General features: G+C 46.9%; 1 protein-coding gene across 5 annotated transcripts in view; it reads right to left on the bottom strand.

Annotated features, from left to right (window-relative positions):
* Positions 1-1,124: 1,124 nt before the first annotated feature.
* The window catches only part of PFKFB2 (6-phosphofructo-2-kinase/fructose-2,6-biphosphatase 2), a 28,771-nt gene continuing 12,463 nt past the window's right edge, over positions 1,125-17,432 (bottom strand). For 3 of the 5 annotated variants that reach the window (XM_005216655.5, XM_005216654.4, XM_010813015.3), the window contains 8 exons: positions 14,747-14,954; positions 14,030-14,176; positions 13,212-13,316; positions 12,093-12,222; positions 11,294-11,356; positions 10,978-11,042; positions 10,128-10,319; positions 1,125-3,139 (listed from right to left, as the gene is read on the bottom strand). In XM_005216655.5, the coding sequence (XP_005216712.1) occupies positions 3,077-3,139; positions 10,128-10,319; positions 10,978-11,042; positions 11,294-11,356; positions 12,093-12,222; positions 13,212-13,316; positions 14,030-14,176; positions 14,747-14,954 (973 nt within the window). In that variant the 3' untranslated portion in view covers positions 1,125-3,076. 5 annotated transcript variants of the gene reach the window in all.

Below are 17,432 nucleotides of genomic sequence, written 5' to 3'. Positions count from 1 at the left end.
CTCACCATCGCAAATCTTGTAATTTGACAAAAACTCCACCAGTATTGAGGTGAGCCACTCAGTAAGGGTGTTCATTCACCTGTTTGTAAAACAAGAAGGATCACGGACACTGCCAGCCCTCTACAATGGCTTGACTGCTGAGTAAGAGACACTTACAACAGAGCTTCCCTGGCTCAGACAAAAAAATCCACCTGCAACGCAGGAGATGCGGGTTCGACCCCTGGGTCTGGAAGATCCGCTGGAGGAGGAAATGGCAATCCACTCCAGTATCCTTGCTTGGGCAATCCCATGGACAGAGGAGCCTGGCGGGCTACAGTCCACGGGGTCGCAGAGTCGGACACGACTGAGCGACTAACACTAGCACAGAAGGGCTTGGAGAGTTTTCCAAGGAAATTATACCCTTGACGCTGTTGTCACTGTTTCTCCTCCAGATACACTGCTAAACTCTACATAGTTAGCCCCTCCTCTCAATATCAAACTAGGAGAATTCGTAAGTAATTTTAATGCTATCGGAGCTCTTGGGTTTATAGAGTTTATAATTGCTTTACTGTTATTATGAACGTTTCCATTTATATCATTGCTAACGGCCCTAGAGAGTGTTCCAAGTTCCTTTATCATTAATATTTGCTATTATAAACACAACTATTATGTAAAAGTGGCCTTGGTCAAGGTCATTCACAAGGGGGAAGGCATTCCCAGCAAGAAGGTATGGGTTACAGACCTGCTGTTAACTGTTTCCTTTCCAATAATAAACTCTAGAAAGAGGACAGAGACTTTCTTTTAGACAGCATGGCAATTCAAAGGTGGTCATTAAATAAAGTTAATAAATAAAGCTCTAGAATGTTGATAATGCATGGTAGTAATGATCTATCATTTTGAAATGCTAATTGAACTTGATAAAATGAGTTGCCAGTTAAAACCAATTGGAAATATATACACAGTCTAACAATTTGAGAATAGTTTTAAAGAAGCTAGCTTCGAATACATTTTGCATGATGTTACTATTTTGAGTATGTATTATGTGCCATATACTATCCTGCTTTGTGTGTGATTTTAAAACTTAGCTGTATTTTTTAATAAAAAATAACTTTTATTGTATTTATTATAAAAGCAATACATATTACTCAAAAATTTTAGCATGATTTTATTTATCCAGGAGATAAACTTTTCTCCAGAGAAATGCATCTCTTGGTTTATACTTATAATAAAAATCAATGAAAAAAAAGTATTCAAAAGAAACCCACTGTGCCTTAACATATTTATTATCCTTTTCCAGAAGACAGACACTACATTCTGAAATTTTAATTAAAGGTAATACTATGGACATTAAACTTAAATACTCAAACTACCTAAATTTCTACCAAAAAAAACCCCACAAATAACTGTACATACAAGCACACATTAATATAGGGATTTAAAATAGCTTATGTGGATGAATAAATAACTAAACAACATTATCAGATCATCAAAAGACAATATATTTAGATGCAGAAAGAAACCTGCATCACAGAACAAAATCATTACAGTACAACATGCTATGAGCAGACAGATAAAAATTACCTGCTACAGAGCAGTCAGGAGACCTTTCTGAAGGCAGCCTTGTGCATTAAAATAAGGTCCTAGTTGCTGGTTGCTGAACTGCCAGCAGCCCAGCGCATCACACCTTAGATAACAGAGCCCTGTATCATCCACAATATTAAAGAACCATTTGGGAAAAGCTGCATTGCATTACTTTTTTTGCTACTCACCCTCTTGCCCAGCAAGTGGGCCATCTGAATGAAAAGGGGGGAAAAGTTTTAAAAGCTAGAAACCTACTATTCTTACCAAAAAAAAAATTTTTTTTTGTTTGTTTGTATGATATAGTATCCTTGGGAGCTTTCATATCCTCTTTCAGGAGCAGTGGCATATTAAAATCTCATCTACAGAGACATATTTGTACATCTGACAATCACTGATCTAGGCAATAATTACTTGGTTTATCTTCAAGGGAAACCACATGATTAATGCACTGAGATGGGGGAGCGGGCAACCAAGGTTCTACATGAGAGACCAGTAGACTACAGTGGTGACAACTAGCCAGGAGGAAGGGATTAGAAGACCAGATGCTCTTCAAGTCACAGCCACAGCTTTCTTAGATACAGTATCACGGCAGCAGACCTCACAAAAGGGCAGGTCTCCCAGCCCCTGTCTTGACACCAAAAGAACTCCCTGGGAGAGCTGATTGCCAAGAAACTTCATTTACTTCTTCAGGTGATCCAAATGGCACCCTACTTTTCTCTCCGTCCCTCATTCCCAACCACCAGAGATTACTTCAGCCCTCTTACACTCTGAGAGGCACACAGAGTCAGTATCTATGTGAGATATCTCTCAGCAGAGAGCACAGCTGCTCGGAACAGAACTCAGAAGAAGGGCACCCATTTCGGGGAGTCTTGCAGTCAGATCCTGCCCTCAAGGGGCCTGGAACAACTTCTCTAAATGAAAAGGTGGCTACTGATGCTGCTCTTCCATCGCAGCAAAAGAGACATTCCGGGGACTAAATTTCTCAGACACCCTCCATCCACCTGGTGAATTTGCCTCTTGCTTCTGATGTGACGGAATAAGCGACCTATTACACTCTAGCCTGTGCACCTGGAGTGGATGCAGAGCCCAGCTCTTATAGCACAGAAAAGGTTTGCGGGACAGTTCTGCCCTCTCACGCGGCAACAACTTAATCTGAAGCGCTGCATCTCTACATTAGGCAAAGAATATCCAGCCCTGAGGACAGTCACTGGTCAGATGTTAAACTGCTGAAACAGAACAGGATTGGCCATTGTGGGCCAAACCCAGCAGAGAGGTGATCAAAACGTATCAGCTCAGGCTGTGAAACGTTTGCAGGCACAGGGAAGCCGAGCTTTTCACGGTTTTCATTAGGCATGAGGGGAAGAAATGGAGGGCAGCTTTTCCAGGCTCACTCGGGTGGCCCCGAATGTCCGAGCCCCACGGGACTTCCTGCTCCAGCCCCAGTGGAGCTGACACGCCCAGGTCTTCAGCAGACCCCAGTCTCCGGGGGAGCGTTCTGGCCTCAGCCTCCACGCCATCAGGAGGGCGACGTGGGGGGCGCTGGAGACGGGAGCCTGTGTGCAGCCCGCGAGGTCTCTGCCTAGGAGCCGGAGAGGAAGAGAGACACCGCTGTTACACCACCGCCCAGGCACTAACTAGGAAGTCGAGCAGAACCCCTCCCTTGCCCTGCCAGTGCCTCCCAGCACTCACCCACACCCCCACACCCACACACACGCTGGACACGCTGACGCGCCTGCACACATCTCTCTCCTCTTGGGAATCAGACTCGCAACGGACTCGTCCAGGGCTGCTTTCCCTGAGGAAGCTGACCCTTGGGACCACATCAGACCAGCACTCCTTCCAGACCCAGGGCAGGAGGTGAAGGCGGTCAGGGCCCCGTGGTTAAAGTACACAGAGCTACATCTGCGAAAAGCCCAGGCCTAAGAAGCGATTCTGCGACAGGAAGCGGCAGCTTGGCTTCTGAGGGTCCCTACTGCTGTAGGTCTCCCAGTCCATCCTGAAATCGGTCAGCAGAGCAGAAACTAAGTTTCTCCCATAAACTGAGATCCAATATTCGACCTTGTGAGAAATTCCTCCTCCTAGAACAGTGTTTCCCAAGTGTTACATGTGCATCTGAATTGCCTGGCCATCCAGGAAGATTCTGATTCAACAGGCCTGGGGTGGGATCCAAGAGCCTACATGTCTAACGAGCTCTTTCCTTGTTAACATAACAAGGGATAAAGCATGAGAACAGTGGCACACTCCCATCTGTTTTTCCTATCCCAGAAGTGGTTAAATGTCATTTTATTCCACTGGCTGTAATCTGTTTTAAAGAACTTTTAATCTCTTTTAAACAGGGAGCTCATATTTTAGAAGGAACAGTCCACTAAATTCTAAGTGATCTCCAAAGTTTGTTTGTTTTTTCCCCAACAATGAGTTCCATGTTGCTAGTGTGACTCACAGCACAGAGTCCTTTTATGATTTGAAAACAATCAAAGGTAATTTTCCCTTAATTCTTGTAGAGGTGCCAAAACACAAAGTTCTGGTGCCTTCTATAACATCCTTCTTATATTCCCCAGAAGGTGGTGCAAGAGAGCTATGCCTCCACCACTCCAGTCCACCACTCCAGTCACTCTGTGGACTGGCTTTTGCTTGGCTGAGGCTCAATCATCAAGCAGTTTGAGGCAGTTTTGGGGGTGGGGGAGTGGGTGGAGAACACAACCCAAACTACAAAACAAAAAACCCAGAAGGCTTCTGAGATATTCAAGTTACTCAACAATTTTATTAACCCATTCTACACACACACACACACAAAAAAAAACACATTTCAAATACATTTATACACCTTATAAGGATCTGAGTGCCATATTTTGACATCAATGTCACCAGATTAAATTAGAATGCTGCTAAGGATTTACATTCCTTCTTTCAACAGAGCTGTGCCTGGGAAACCTGGAGGGCAGCTCTACTGGGTGCGGTTCCCAATTCAGTCCATTCCCGGCCCATAACCCAGGGAGCATCGTAACCCGGGGGTGCTCAGCCCGTTCCCAGCCCCTCCGAGGGCGCAGCTGGTGACCTATCCTTTGATTTTGCCACAGGAAAACTACCACCATATCAGAATGAATTGATCTTGTTACTTCTTGTTACACAAGAAAAAAATATATATACACAAACAATTCAGGTACAAAGATCAATGAGTCATGGATCCCCAGTGAAAGGCTTACTGAAAAAAAATACTTTTGCCAAAATTTCCTTTAAATTGTTATTAATTAGACTATGATTTAGAGCCAAGCAGATAGCAGACTAAAAACAGAAGCATTACCCAATGGAATGCTACAGCCCATGGCAAGGAGGCTGAGGACACAGAAAGTTCAGAAAGTGAGATCCTGCTTAGAAATGGGGGAATGGATAGGATGACTTCAAGCAAAGGCAGTGATATCAGGCTCTGGGCTTGCATCTCCTTAGCTGAGTTTACAAAATACCTTACAAGTGATGTTCAACATTCACTTTCTACAAAATGACTAGAGTTTGGCTGCTACTCTAAAAGAAAACACCTACTGAAAATCATAGTGTACAGAACTTCCCCCTGAAGAAACTTCCTTTCTTTGTAGGACATGTGCAATAGACAGAGAATTACAGTAACATGCATACAGTGTGAACCTGTACAATTAGAAAACAGTCAGACTCAGTTTACAGATCTTAGCAGAGCCTGTCGGTTAGTCAGCATAGGGACCCTACCACAGTCTATCAGGCAGTCAGCATATAAATACTTCTAGATACAGTGTTCTGAACATGAGTCTAAATTAAACCCCTGGACATACTTCTGATATTTGTGTCACCTCGATCGCAAGTCAGAGCTCAACCCTGCCAATGCTGTAATCTGATTCAATTGTAAACCAAATTAAAATTAAAATAATTCCAAGAAAATTAAAATATCTAATTCAAATTAAAATATTTTAAAATGTATACTGAAAACCTGTGTAAAGTTATGAAATTACTGGAAAAGGAACACGACATGGCCTCTGGGCTTAGCAAAGACAATGGAACGAATGTGCACAAGACTACACAACCCAGACAGAGTTCCCTCAGTTATTAGACACGTGTTCCCCTGTCCCTGGGCTATACCAAGCATCAGTGAGTTTCTCTGCTATGCAGAACTCCTACTCAGAGAGACACCGTAAGGTGGATTTATTTCCAAACAGCTATATCCTGTTTCTTCAAACTGCCAGTGCCTTTGAAGAGCAAATGCGGGTTGTAAAGAGGAACACCCAGAACCTCACAGGAAACACTCAACCGTTTAGATAGGATACAAATATCTTGTTCTCCTAACCCTAACTTCTTGAGGGTTGGCGGAAAGTGAAGTCACTCACTCGTGTCCGACTCTTTGCAACCCCATGGACTACAGCCCACCAGGCTCCTCCGTTTCTGGGATTTCCCAGGCAAGAGTGCCAGAGTGGGTTGCCATTGCCTTCTCCGGGGGGGGTGGGGGGGCTCTTCCCAACCAGGGAGGGAAGACAAAAAAACACACAATACCAAACACCAGAGACACAGAGCAGACACCTAGCACAGTGCATCTTTTAAAGGGTCTTCTTATTGTACTTTGTGACTGAATGCGAAACAACCTCCTTACTAAAGCAAAGACAATACAAATAATAAATAAGAGCTAAATTCCATTTAAGGATTAAGATACAGGGGAAAAAAAGCTAGCTCTCTAATCTGCTTTAGATTCTTCTTCAAATCTGTCACAGAACTCCTCATTCAGTTTTAAAGCAGAAAAAAGATAATTGAATAGACAGTGATTTTTCCTTTCTCCATTTTCTAACAATAGATTGAATGTTAAAGACTTCACCTATTTCTCCCATAACAAAACTGAAGTGAAAGTCACTCAGTCGTGTCCGACTCTTTGCGACCCCATGGACTGACTACACGGTCCACGGAATTCTCCAGGCCAGAATACTGGAATGGGGAGCCTTTCCCTTCTCCAGGGGATCTTCCCAACCCAGGGACTGAACCCAGGTCTCCCACACTGCAGGCAGATTCTTTATCATCTGAGCCACCAGGGAAGCCCAGCCTAACTGAAAGCCTCAACAAAAGGTGCTCTGGAGTTTGTCCTTTCTTATTAGGATTTGTGATAGAGACATAATCATAGTAAAGTGTATATATTACCAATACATGGGCACGTGGGCTTCCCTGGTGGCTCAGGCGGTAAAGAATCCACCGGCAATGTGGGCGATCTGGGTTCGATCCCTGGGATGGAACGATCCCCTGGAGGAAGGCATGGCAACCCACTCCAGTGTTCTTGCCTGGAGAATCCCCATGGACAGAGGAGCCTGGCGAGCTACAGTCCACGGGGTCGCAAAGAGTTGGACATGACTGAGCGAGTAAGCACAGCATAGCACAGCACACACTCAGGTAAGAAGGAGAGGGAAGGACAGGAAAGAAAAGATAGGGAACAGAATTTCCCTTAATATGTGGAGTAAAAGCTCTATTCCATTCTACGCTCTCCTGACTTCTTCCTGCTGAAGCTTCTCTGGAGGGATCTTGCTCTAAAAACCAAAGGATGCTGACATCCTTGCCATTGTCAAGTTCTAATTTCTGGTGTCCATTATGAGATTGAGCCCACCTCTGGCTTCTCTTCTTGGGAAAGCAAACTGGCACATGGTGGGGAGTGGCGAAATATCAGCAGGCCGAGGGCCCCAGTGAACGCCCCAGTGCCCTGCGTCTAACGCAGGGGTTTATAACAGGGAAATAATGATGTGGTTTGTTAGAGAATTCTCTTCTCACTAAGAGTACACAGTCCAAAGCCAGCTTGGGATCAAAATGCTCTTTCTCATGCTGTAGCTCTGAATCACTCTCACCTCACAGCATCAGAAAAGACCGAATGCCCATTTGGGCTAAAGATGCCACCAGCCAAGCAAAGCTAGACAAGGCAGCCTTGCAAAAGTGCCACACGCATCTCCCAGACCACATCATCCTGGGGGACAGTCCCACCTCCCGACCCTTTGTCTCATAAGCAGAGGACAAGAGAAAAGGCAGAAGGAACTCTCTACTCCACTGCGACACCCACATTCATAGACTCAGTGTGTTGCTCTTCCACAACTGTTCATTTATTATAAGTTACATGCCCGTTCTCTAAAATAACCTTCAGGGCAAGGACTTTTTCTCCTGTTTCTGTGTCTCCTTCCTCTACCACCAGCCACCCAGCCCCCAAACTCCACAAACATGGACACCAAGTACACATTATATAATGCCTCAACAGGAAGAGCAGGTTACCTTATGTCCGGAAGGCAATTTCAAGCAGAATCTAGGCAAGTGGCCTTTGAAAACTGGCTGTGATGTCCGACCAACTTAGGATGTAGGAATAAAGGACTCGAGGTCACAAGCCAGCTGCCTGTGATAACCCTTATCATCCCACAAGTTTCACCTCAGTACTTCTCTCTAGTGTGCTTAAAACTCTCAGCTGCTATCACAGGTCATCTATATGATGTAGGGATCTGTTCCACATTGCCCTGCGATGTAAAGGGTAAAAGCTGAACAGGCTACTGCCTGAAGTAACAGCAAAGGGATGACTTCATTTAATACTGTGGTCAGCTCACACAGCTAACTCCAGGGAACTGTTCTTTCAGAACTATGAGAAATTCAGAATTCCTCGGTTGACACTTTGTCCAAGGAACTATTGCCCCAGTGTTTCTCCAACCGACATCATAAAATGGAGTGTGATTCAGAATCATCAGAGAAGCTATTTAAAGACCCTAGTCCTTGAGACAGAGTCAGAATTAAGCCTAGAGTGGATCCAGGCATGAGTATGTTTCACAGGTTCTATAGGGGGTTCTCATGAATACTCCTAGATAAGAAGCACGACAAAAGGTTTCCTGCTGGTCAGACGCTCAGTCATGTCCGACTACAACCCCAGGGACTGCAGCACACCAGGCTTCCCTGTCCTCCCGTGTCCTGGAGTTTGCTCAAATTCACGTCCATTGAGTCGGTGATGCTATCAAAGGTCTCCTATTACCAAATAAGAACATCCCTGGCAAATAGCTAACTATCTATCACTGGTCACCTGTAAGAGACAGATTGATAACTTTGAGGTGGGGAGTCCTCTCTCTCTTTTAAAAATCTCATGAGAAACCTAGACTTGCCTTTCAGATAAATACACATACATGTATTCACATATGTTATATTCAAAATTGGTGGGGGGTATGCCATTGCAGGCCACCAAGGAGCTCAGAATCACTAGTCTAAGCATTTCCAGTTTAACTCTGCAGAGAAAATAAAATGATACAGGTCAATAGTAAGAACTAGATCCCACTGGATTCCAAGACTCCTCTGGACATCAAGATGAAATAAAACAGTACCTTTAGTGAAGGAGATTAAATTTAACACTAGGTTTTCCCAACATTTAGGGGAAATTTTGTTCATATAAAAAAGTTTTTTAACTTAAAAACCGATATTCAATATTGAATATTCCTTTTTAAGTTAAATAAAGGAATAGTGTTGAATATTACTAAAAAACAGCAAGCAGCTCTAGTGAATCCTTCTCTGCCTTTCCCTTGAGCAATTCAAACCTCAGCAACGACTCCTGAATCTAACTCTGTCCTTCTGAACAGTCCCATTCAGAGGTCACTGGCTTTGGCAGGTAAGTTCCTGTGGTTGGCAAAGAAGCTGGGAGCCACTGGAGAAAAGGAATACCTGCAGTCCAAGGGCCGTACAAGAGCTAGAGACCAGTCTACTCTCCTAAACCTCACCCCGCTGCAGCCTAGAGACCTACGTCTGAAAAGGACAAACCAAGGTATTTCCCACAGACCGAGAGCCAGCTTCCCTCAGGGCACTGGAGTCTTCGGGATTGTTTCTCATGAAAGGGGACAAGAATTCTCATCCTATGACTCCCTTCAGGCTTCAGAGCATCTGTGGATGTTCTGTAGCCTGGGCTGACCCCTGCAGGACCTGACTTCAAAGGAAGGCAGAAGGAAAAGAAAGGCTCCCCCAGGCCAGATCCACCAAGGCCCACTGCAGAGAAAAGCAACAGAGGCCATACTCCCCTCCCACCCACCGCCCCTCCCGTCCTCAACAGACACACAACGAGGCCACGCGTCACACCGGACAACCCAAAGGGGACGTGAGAGGAGGGAAGAGGGCAGGCAGGCATTGACGGTGAGGGGAGCACACCTCGGGGAGACGAAGGTGGAGGGGAAAGGGGCTTCCGGGGCCCCCTCCACCCTGCCCCCACTTTACCAACACAAGGACGAGACTGAGTTTATAGACACCGTGGATGGACAGGAACATGGCACACTCAGCCTCAGCCCCAGCTGCGCCAGTCACCCCAGGAGAGGGGAGCCCTTCTCCTCCTCCTCCAAACTGCCCCAACCTGTCCAGAAACACCCAGCTCGCCAGCTTGCCCCCGGGCAGGGAGACGGCTCACACCGCAGACTAGCTAAGGTTGGTCTGGAAACACGTGACCTCACATTCTTTGCTGAGATTCACGGTGTGGGGCCGGGAGGGGGTGTGGGGGCTGGAGGTGACACAACTCCTCGGTGATTAGTGACAAGGGCAGGGGGCCAGGATGGGAGGGAGACACACGGTTACACCACCGGAATGCTGACTTGGGTCTTCGGCTGGTCGGCCCCTTCTTGCGTGTCCAGGGCACGGAGCGGGCTGAGGGGCTGGAGGGGCCGGCTCCCAACACTGTAATTTCTTGGACGCCTGATTGTATTCGAACTGGACAGAGGCGTAAAGCTGTTCCTTCTCATCCTTACAGGGGTTTGGCTCTTGGGAAAGTTGTTCTGATTGGAAACGAGGGACACCACACAAATGAAAGCCAAGCCAAAAGCTCACTCATCAAGGTTAAACAACGCTTGTAACCACAACAGACTCCTCCTCTCCTGCTCCTCTGCAGACAGGCTCTCTCGTAAGACCTGGGCCATGGCCTAGTCCCCCAGCCCCAGGTTGTAAACCCCAGCTAAAGGGTTGTAGGGGAGAGAAGTTCCTTGAGCATCACACTTCGAAGCTAGAGAGAGGCTCAAAGAAAGGAAGGGGCTTATTTAAGGTCACTCAGATTACCAGGGCAGACCTAGGAACTAATGTATACTTCCTGACCCCACCTTCCAGGAACCTACTTTCCAAAAGAAGCGCTTTCGGGGGAGTGGTGTGTGTGCGGGGAGGTGGGGGCGGATTTGCATTCCACTTCTGCTAAACACTTTCCGTTTTTCATTGGATTTCCAAGAGCCAATTGTCAAGGTTAAGACTCATGAAAGAGATACTAATTTTCAAAAATAGTAATTCCAACATCTCTTCCTCTTGGAAGTAAGCAGACTATGTAGGACATGAGTTCTGGATCTGTTTTTCCTTCTGGACATAAAAGAAACCCCAGTCTCTCGATGTCAAAGGTTCAAGACTCAAGGTGGCGGGGAACCTGCGTGTCATCCATGGAAAAATACTTACAGTTGGCTTGTCACGGTGCGTGTTCACAGCCTCCACATTGAGTTTAATTGTTTCCACTTTGCACCCTGAGAAAACAGAGAGGACTTCAGGGAAAAAAAAAGCTTCAAGAAAAAGCCCTTAATTTCAGTTTGGTAATAAAAGAACATAGATATTCCCAAATACATACAGACATCCTTTCAAACATGGGAGGCACTGAGGGAACCTCTGGCATACAGGAGTGATAACATTGAACTGCTAGGCAAACTTCAGAGAAAATTTAAAAATCCTGACCTTCCCCAATCCCCACTTCCTGCCCAGTTCCCAGGCTCATCGTTACCGTAGGCCACAGGAGTAAGTTTGAAGATGGTATGGAGAGGGCACCTCAGGTATGGTAGCTCATCTGAAAGCAGAAAGTCCAGGTGGAGGAAATCTCAGTATTATGAAACAAGCTCAAGTTAGTGGAAGAGAGAACCCAAGGGGCTCATGAGTTTTCTTTATCCTGATCTGGAGTTGGACAACTCCTCCTCTAAACCCCAGACAATTATCAACACGGCCTCCAAGAAAGCCACCCAGACTACTGAGTGGCTCAGAAAGGAAATAAGCCCACTTCAGATCCTTCCTTTGCAGGCAAAACAGGAGTTAAGTGCTGTGGCCAGGGGACCCACGAAGGGAAGACTGGGCTTCAGGTGGGGACACCAGAGGTCAGTGTGCAGGCTTCTCAGCAGTACAGGAAGATCAGGAAGGGAAGGAAGGGACATATCAAAGATACAGGAGCACTTCCTTACTGCTGCCCCAGAAACCTGTCTACCCTGAATCCCAAGGATGAAGATGCTTCCAAGACACCACCCTCCCTGGAGCTCAAGTAACACGCCAGGAACGTTCAACCACTTTTCTACTGCTGCCAGGCATGTGAGCTCAACGCTGCCCCTCCAGCTAAGCAGGACCAAGAGCCCCAGCAGCAGCCGCTCTCCACTGGGGGCTTTTGCACCAGCGGAGGAGTTGGCCCCGAGGCTGCTGGGAGCCCCGCACTGCTGACTGAAGAATGTACTCCAGTCTGAGTGGAAGAAGGGGAGGTCTGGTTGCCAGGCAACTCGGTACCACCCCAAGTCCGGCCCCCTCCCCCCACCCCATGGCACCTGCACCCTTGTCCAAGAAGTAGGCCAGGAGGCAGCGCATGACAGCCTGGTGGGAGATAACGAGGACATTGCCCTGGCGCTCCAGCTCCATGATGACTGGCTCCAACCGCTGCACGAGGTCCTGGTATGACTGTGGGGAAAATGGGGCGGGCTGGTCAGAGGCCAGGCGAGAGCTGGCAGCCAAGTCAGTGGCCGTGTCCAGAGTTCAGAGGCCGCTTCTTTCTCCCCAGATGGCTTTCCTCCTGGAGGTTCAGCAGCTTCGTGTCGCCTGCTAACCACCCCCATCCCTGGTATCTCCTGAGAATCTTCAGACCCTTCAAGAGCTATATGCAGACCAAGAAAACTTCACGTCAAGAAAAGAAAATCTGAACGCAACCTGTGTTTTGTATTTTTTTTCTCCCTACAGAGTAGGCAGAGTGTAAGGCAACAGAGGCTCCTAGGGATCTCCTAGACCCTGTAGGTTTATTTTGTTTCCCTTTGCCTCACAAATCCCTAGACTATAAAGCCACTTAGACCAGCAAGCCATCGTAAACACTGCAGATGACAGGAAAATCCTCATATCCCATATATTTATTTGGTGCCTATACCTGCTTGGGTAGGGATGGAATTAAAAAAAGAACAAGTTATGGGGATTTCACTGGTGGTTCAGTGGTTAAGAATTAGCCTTCCAATGTAGGGGATGCAGGTTTGATCGGTGGTCATTGAAGTGAAATAAGATCACACATGCCACGGGAAGCTTAAGCTCATGGCCACAACTAGAGAGAAGCCTGTGCACCCAACGCTTGCTGCAATGTGAGATCCCACGTGCAGCAACTGAGACCAAACGCAGTCAAATAAATAATAAAGAAGTATTAAAAAAAAAAAGTCAAAAAAGACTCTGCTGATTCTAAAATATACTAAACAACAGAGGCTATCTTGTCATCCCTTACCTGGGGATCTTAACAAATTGACTGCCCGAGCTGAATTAAACACAGCAGAACCCAAAGATAGGAAGAAAAACCCAGAGATACCTGAAGTACCCCTGGAAGGTCCCCAAACTCACATTCCGTCCTTCCCCCAAATTAAAGCTAAACCCCAAGCAAAGGATGGGACAGTCACCCCACAGGAAGGGAATCTCACCTCCCCTCCAGGATATCGGTACAGATATTTCTCTTCATCTCGAAGCGCAAACTCATCCGGATACTGCTCCTGAATCTCCGCGTAAGTCATCTCCTCGCACACGCCCTGCAGGAACCACAAAACTCGGGGAGGCGAACGGACACACACAGCCCCCCACATGAAGAGGTGACCCTGAGGAATATCAGTGCCAGGCACTGGGCTGGCTCCCTTCGCACACTGTAACTGACCGATTCAGAACGAGGGCTCAAGCTCAAACTGCCACTATCTCCTGTGGCTAGGGAGCTAAGAGGTCAAGAAAAGTCAGCAGGAAAAAGGAGGGGAAACAGGGAAGAAGGCCCTGGGGAATTCTTATAGGAGGCATAAAAGTATACAGAGGAAGGAAAGAAAAGGAAGTATCTACTTCTGACCTCAAGGACAGAGAAACACAAAAACAAATTTAGAAAGGACGTTCCTAGAAGAGCTGACCAAGTGACCTAAGCAGAAATTAGACAAGACGTGAGTTGTCAGGTATTTCCTTTTCCTCGGCGGAAAATATATGAAGGAACCAACTGGAGCTTCACTCTCCCCAGGTGCCAGGGGCCATGTCAAAACCTGGTTCGGGTGTTGGCACAGGCACATCAGGCAGGCAGGAAGCCCTGACTGGGGACACAGCTGTTCTCACTTCCTCCTCGGACCGGCCACAGATTCAGCTTCCTCAACGTCTCTACTTGGCAATCCTAGTTTTCTAGATAGCACAGCCCACGTGGTGACTTCTGAGCATTCCAGCCTGAACAGGAGACCTTAACTGGCACTTTAGCCATCAGATCCTTCCTACTCACAGCATCAATCTCGTTCAGAATCTTCCACTGCTCGTAGGTCACCCCCAGAGATTCTGCGGTCTGGATAGTCCTTTTCAACTGGCTCGTCCACACTTTGAGGTCTGCTATCTCCTGTTCCTCCAGAAACTTCCTTAGAGCCTGGGCAAACTGGTCCATGAAACAAAACATGTAAAAGAAAACACAGAAGCAGACTTCCCTGGTGGTCAGTGGTAAGGACTGCATGCTTCCACTGCAGGGGGCACCGGTTTGATCCCTGGCTGAGGAACTAAGATCCTGCACGCCAGGCATGGTGAAGTCGAAAAGCACACACACACACACACACACACACACACACACACACACACATACAAGACTGCCAATTCAGCCTAAAAGGGACAATGTGCGTGACCCCAATCAAACTCTGAAAGGTGCTACATAGTTATAATAAACCCAGGAGGAAATGAACTTCAACCAGAGCAGCCTGTACTGTGCTGGGCACACAAGTTGAGCCCAATAAATGTCTGATAGCCAAATGATCACAGTAGAAATGGTTCCAAGTTATGCACCCTCCAGTGCAGAGCTAGAATCCATGAACAAGAAAATGCCTCTTCACTGAAATCGCAACTTAAGCCTAATAGGATTCAGTAAGAAGTTAAGGGGATCGAAGAGATGACCTTCTCCACCACGTCCTTCTCACCCTAAGCCGGGGAAATCCAGCCTGCTTGGCTAACTACTCACCTGTTTTCCTCGCACTGAGAGGCCTGAGTCACCCCCAATCTTCCCCAAGAGGTTGAACTCGCTCTCTCCATGCCGGCAAAGGTAGATGGTGCGAGGGTGGACGTGGATATTCATGAGGTAGTAGACGATCTTGCTCTGGATGTAGTCCTGGACTTTGTTCACGAGAAATCTCTGGCCCACGTTTATCACCTTGATGAAAGAAAGATCCCTGGGACAAAGCAGGGAAAAAAAAATCCCTTGGGTATGAAAATCTGAGCATAACAGGAGGGGAAAGGATCTGCAGAGTGACTTGAGGCTCCTAGAGGCTCTTCCGTCTCTCCCGTGATACCCCCACCCACGTGGAAGGAGCCAAGTGGAAAGAGATGGGTCACTCACTCCTCAGAACCAAGGTGCAGCAAAATGCCCTGAACGTCTCGTCGGGCAGCACCACATCCTCAGTGCCCGCCCTGTGCCAGGCACTATGGCTAAGTGTGGTGAGCAGAAATCAGGCTTCCCCTCAGGGGCTAGACTAGATGACCCGGTGATTTTGGTAACCCTGAAGTTTGCTGAGAAGCACAGCGTCCAACTCAGGTGGTCGAGTCAGAGTACGGCACCCCCTGAGGGGAGGGGCAGGGAGGAGGGAGCAGAACCACAGACAGACGTCTCTGCGCATTCCCTGTCTATGTATCAGTCAGGCTTTTCTCAAAGGCACTCACAAAGCCTGCTCTGGGGCCATCATGGAATTCTTCTCACTATAAAAATAACAAGTGTTGGGCTCAGTGGTAAAGAACTCACCTGCCAGTACAGGAGACATGGGTTTGATCCCTGGTCTGGGAAGATCTCACAAGCTACAGAGCAATGAAACCCGTGTGCCACAACCACTGAGCCCTCACACCACAACCACTGAAGCCTGCGTACCCCAGAGCCCATGCTCAGCAATGAGAGAAGCCACCACAGTGAGAAGCCCACACACCTAAACTAGAGAGTAGCCCCCACTTGCCACAACCAGAAAAGAGCCTGCACAGCAACGAAGACCCAGCACAGCCGAAAATAAGTAAAACTACTTAAGAAATAGTAACTGCTTATTCCAAAAGAAATTTTTTTAAAGAAAGATGCAAATAAAAATCACCCATAACCCTACCACCAGAGGTAACATCTATAAACACACACACCCACACACACACATATTCTTCTTGAATATTTTTCAATGTAGGACTTTGGGCTAACTAAAGAATATACTATTACCCCATATCTAGAGCAGCAGTTTCCAATTTCTGTATTAAGTAACATCTCCAAACACTGACATTGTGGGCAACACACTCGAAGGAACTGAAAGACTAAAAGCATGAAGCAGACCGCTGAAGCAATTTAACAATGGGCTATGCACTCTTACCATTTGCTTGGCTGCAGAGCTGTATTCTTATCTCAATAGAGCTGCTCTGACTACATGCTTTTATGAAGACCACCTTTTCATGGGTCTCCCTGTGCGCATATCATTCAACATGGACTTGGCATTTTGCTACAACTCTTATTGCTCTCACACATCAACTTAACCTGCATTCCAGGCCACATTGCCAATAGGTACTGCCATACTAAGTAATATATAAAAGCCATATACATATATATGTGTATATACGTGTGTGTGTGTATGTGTGTGTGTGTATATATATGTGTGTGTGTGTGTGTATGTATATGTATATATATGTATGGCCTTCCCCGGTGGCTCAGCTGGTAAAGAATCCACCTATGATGCAGGCGACCCCGGTTTGATTTCTGGGTTGGGAAGATCCCCTGGAGAAGGGATAGGCTACCCACTCCAGTATTCTTGGATTTCCCTGGTGGCTCAGATGGTAAAGTATCTGCCTGCAATGCAGGAGACCTGTGTTCCATCCCTGGGTTGGGACGATCCCCTGGAGGAGGGCATGGAAACCCACTTCAGTATTCTCACCTGGAGAATCCCCATGGACAGAGGAGCCTGATGGGCTACAGTCCATGGGGTCACAAAGGGTCGGAAACAACTGAGCAGCTAAACAACAGCAACATGCATGTGTGTGTGTGTGGCGGGGGAGGTTGGTGCTTAGTCGCTCAGCCGTGTCCGACTCTTTGTGACCCCATGGATTGTAGCCTGCCAGGCTCCTCTGTCCGTGGGATTCTCCAGGCAAGAAAATTGAAGTGGGTTGCCATGCCCTCCTCCAGGGGATCTTCCAAACCCAGGGAACGAACCCAGGTCTCCTGCATTGGCTGGAGGATTCTTTACCACTGAGACACCAGGGAAGCCTCCTACACATGTATAATACATTATGTTTTATGCAAAATAAATTGACATATTATGTTATTTACATATGTAATATATGTGCACATATACATATATATATACACACACACACACACATACACAATAAACGTTAAAAACTGATCAAAAACTGATTACACACCTTAAAGGGGTGCCCTACAACACCCCAACTCAAAACTACTGATCTAGAGCAGTGGCTCTCAACCAGGGGTGAGTTAGCTCCCCAGGGGACATTTGGTTAAGTCTGGAAACCTTTTTGATTGCCACAGCTTGGGACAGCTATGGGTATCTAGTGGCAGAGGGCAGGGATGCTGCGAAAGCTCCTAGAGTGCCCAAAACAGCTCCCCATGGTACAGATTATCCAGTTCAAAATGTCCATCATGCTGAGGTTGAGAAATCATAGTCTAGAGCACA

The sequence above is a fragment of the Bos taurus genome, chromosome 16 (genome assembly GCF_002263795.3).
Source record: "Bos taurus isolate L1 Dominette 01449 registration number 42190680 breed Hereford chromosome 16, ARS-UCD2.0, whole genome shotgun sequence".
Lineage (NCBI taxonomy): Eukaryota > Metazoa > Chordata > Mammalia > Artiodactyla > Bovidae > Bos > Bos taurus.
Note: the sequence above shows the minus strand (reverse complement) of the source record. Positions and strands in the feature narration are given on the sequence as shown.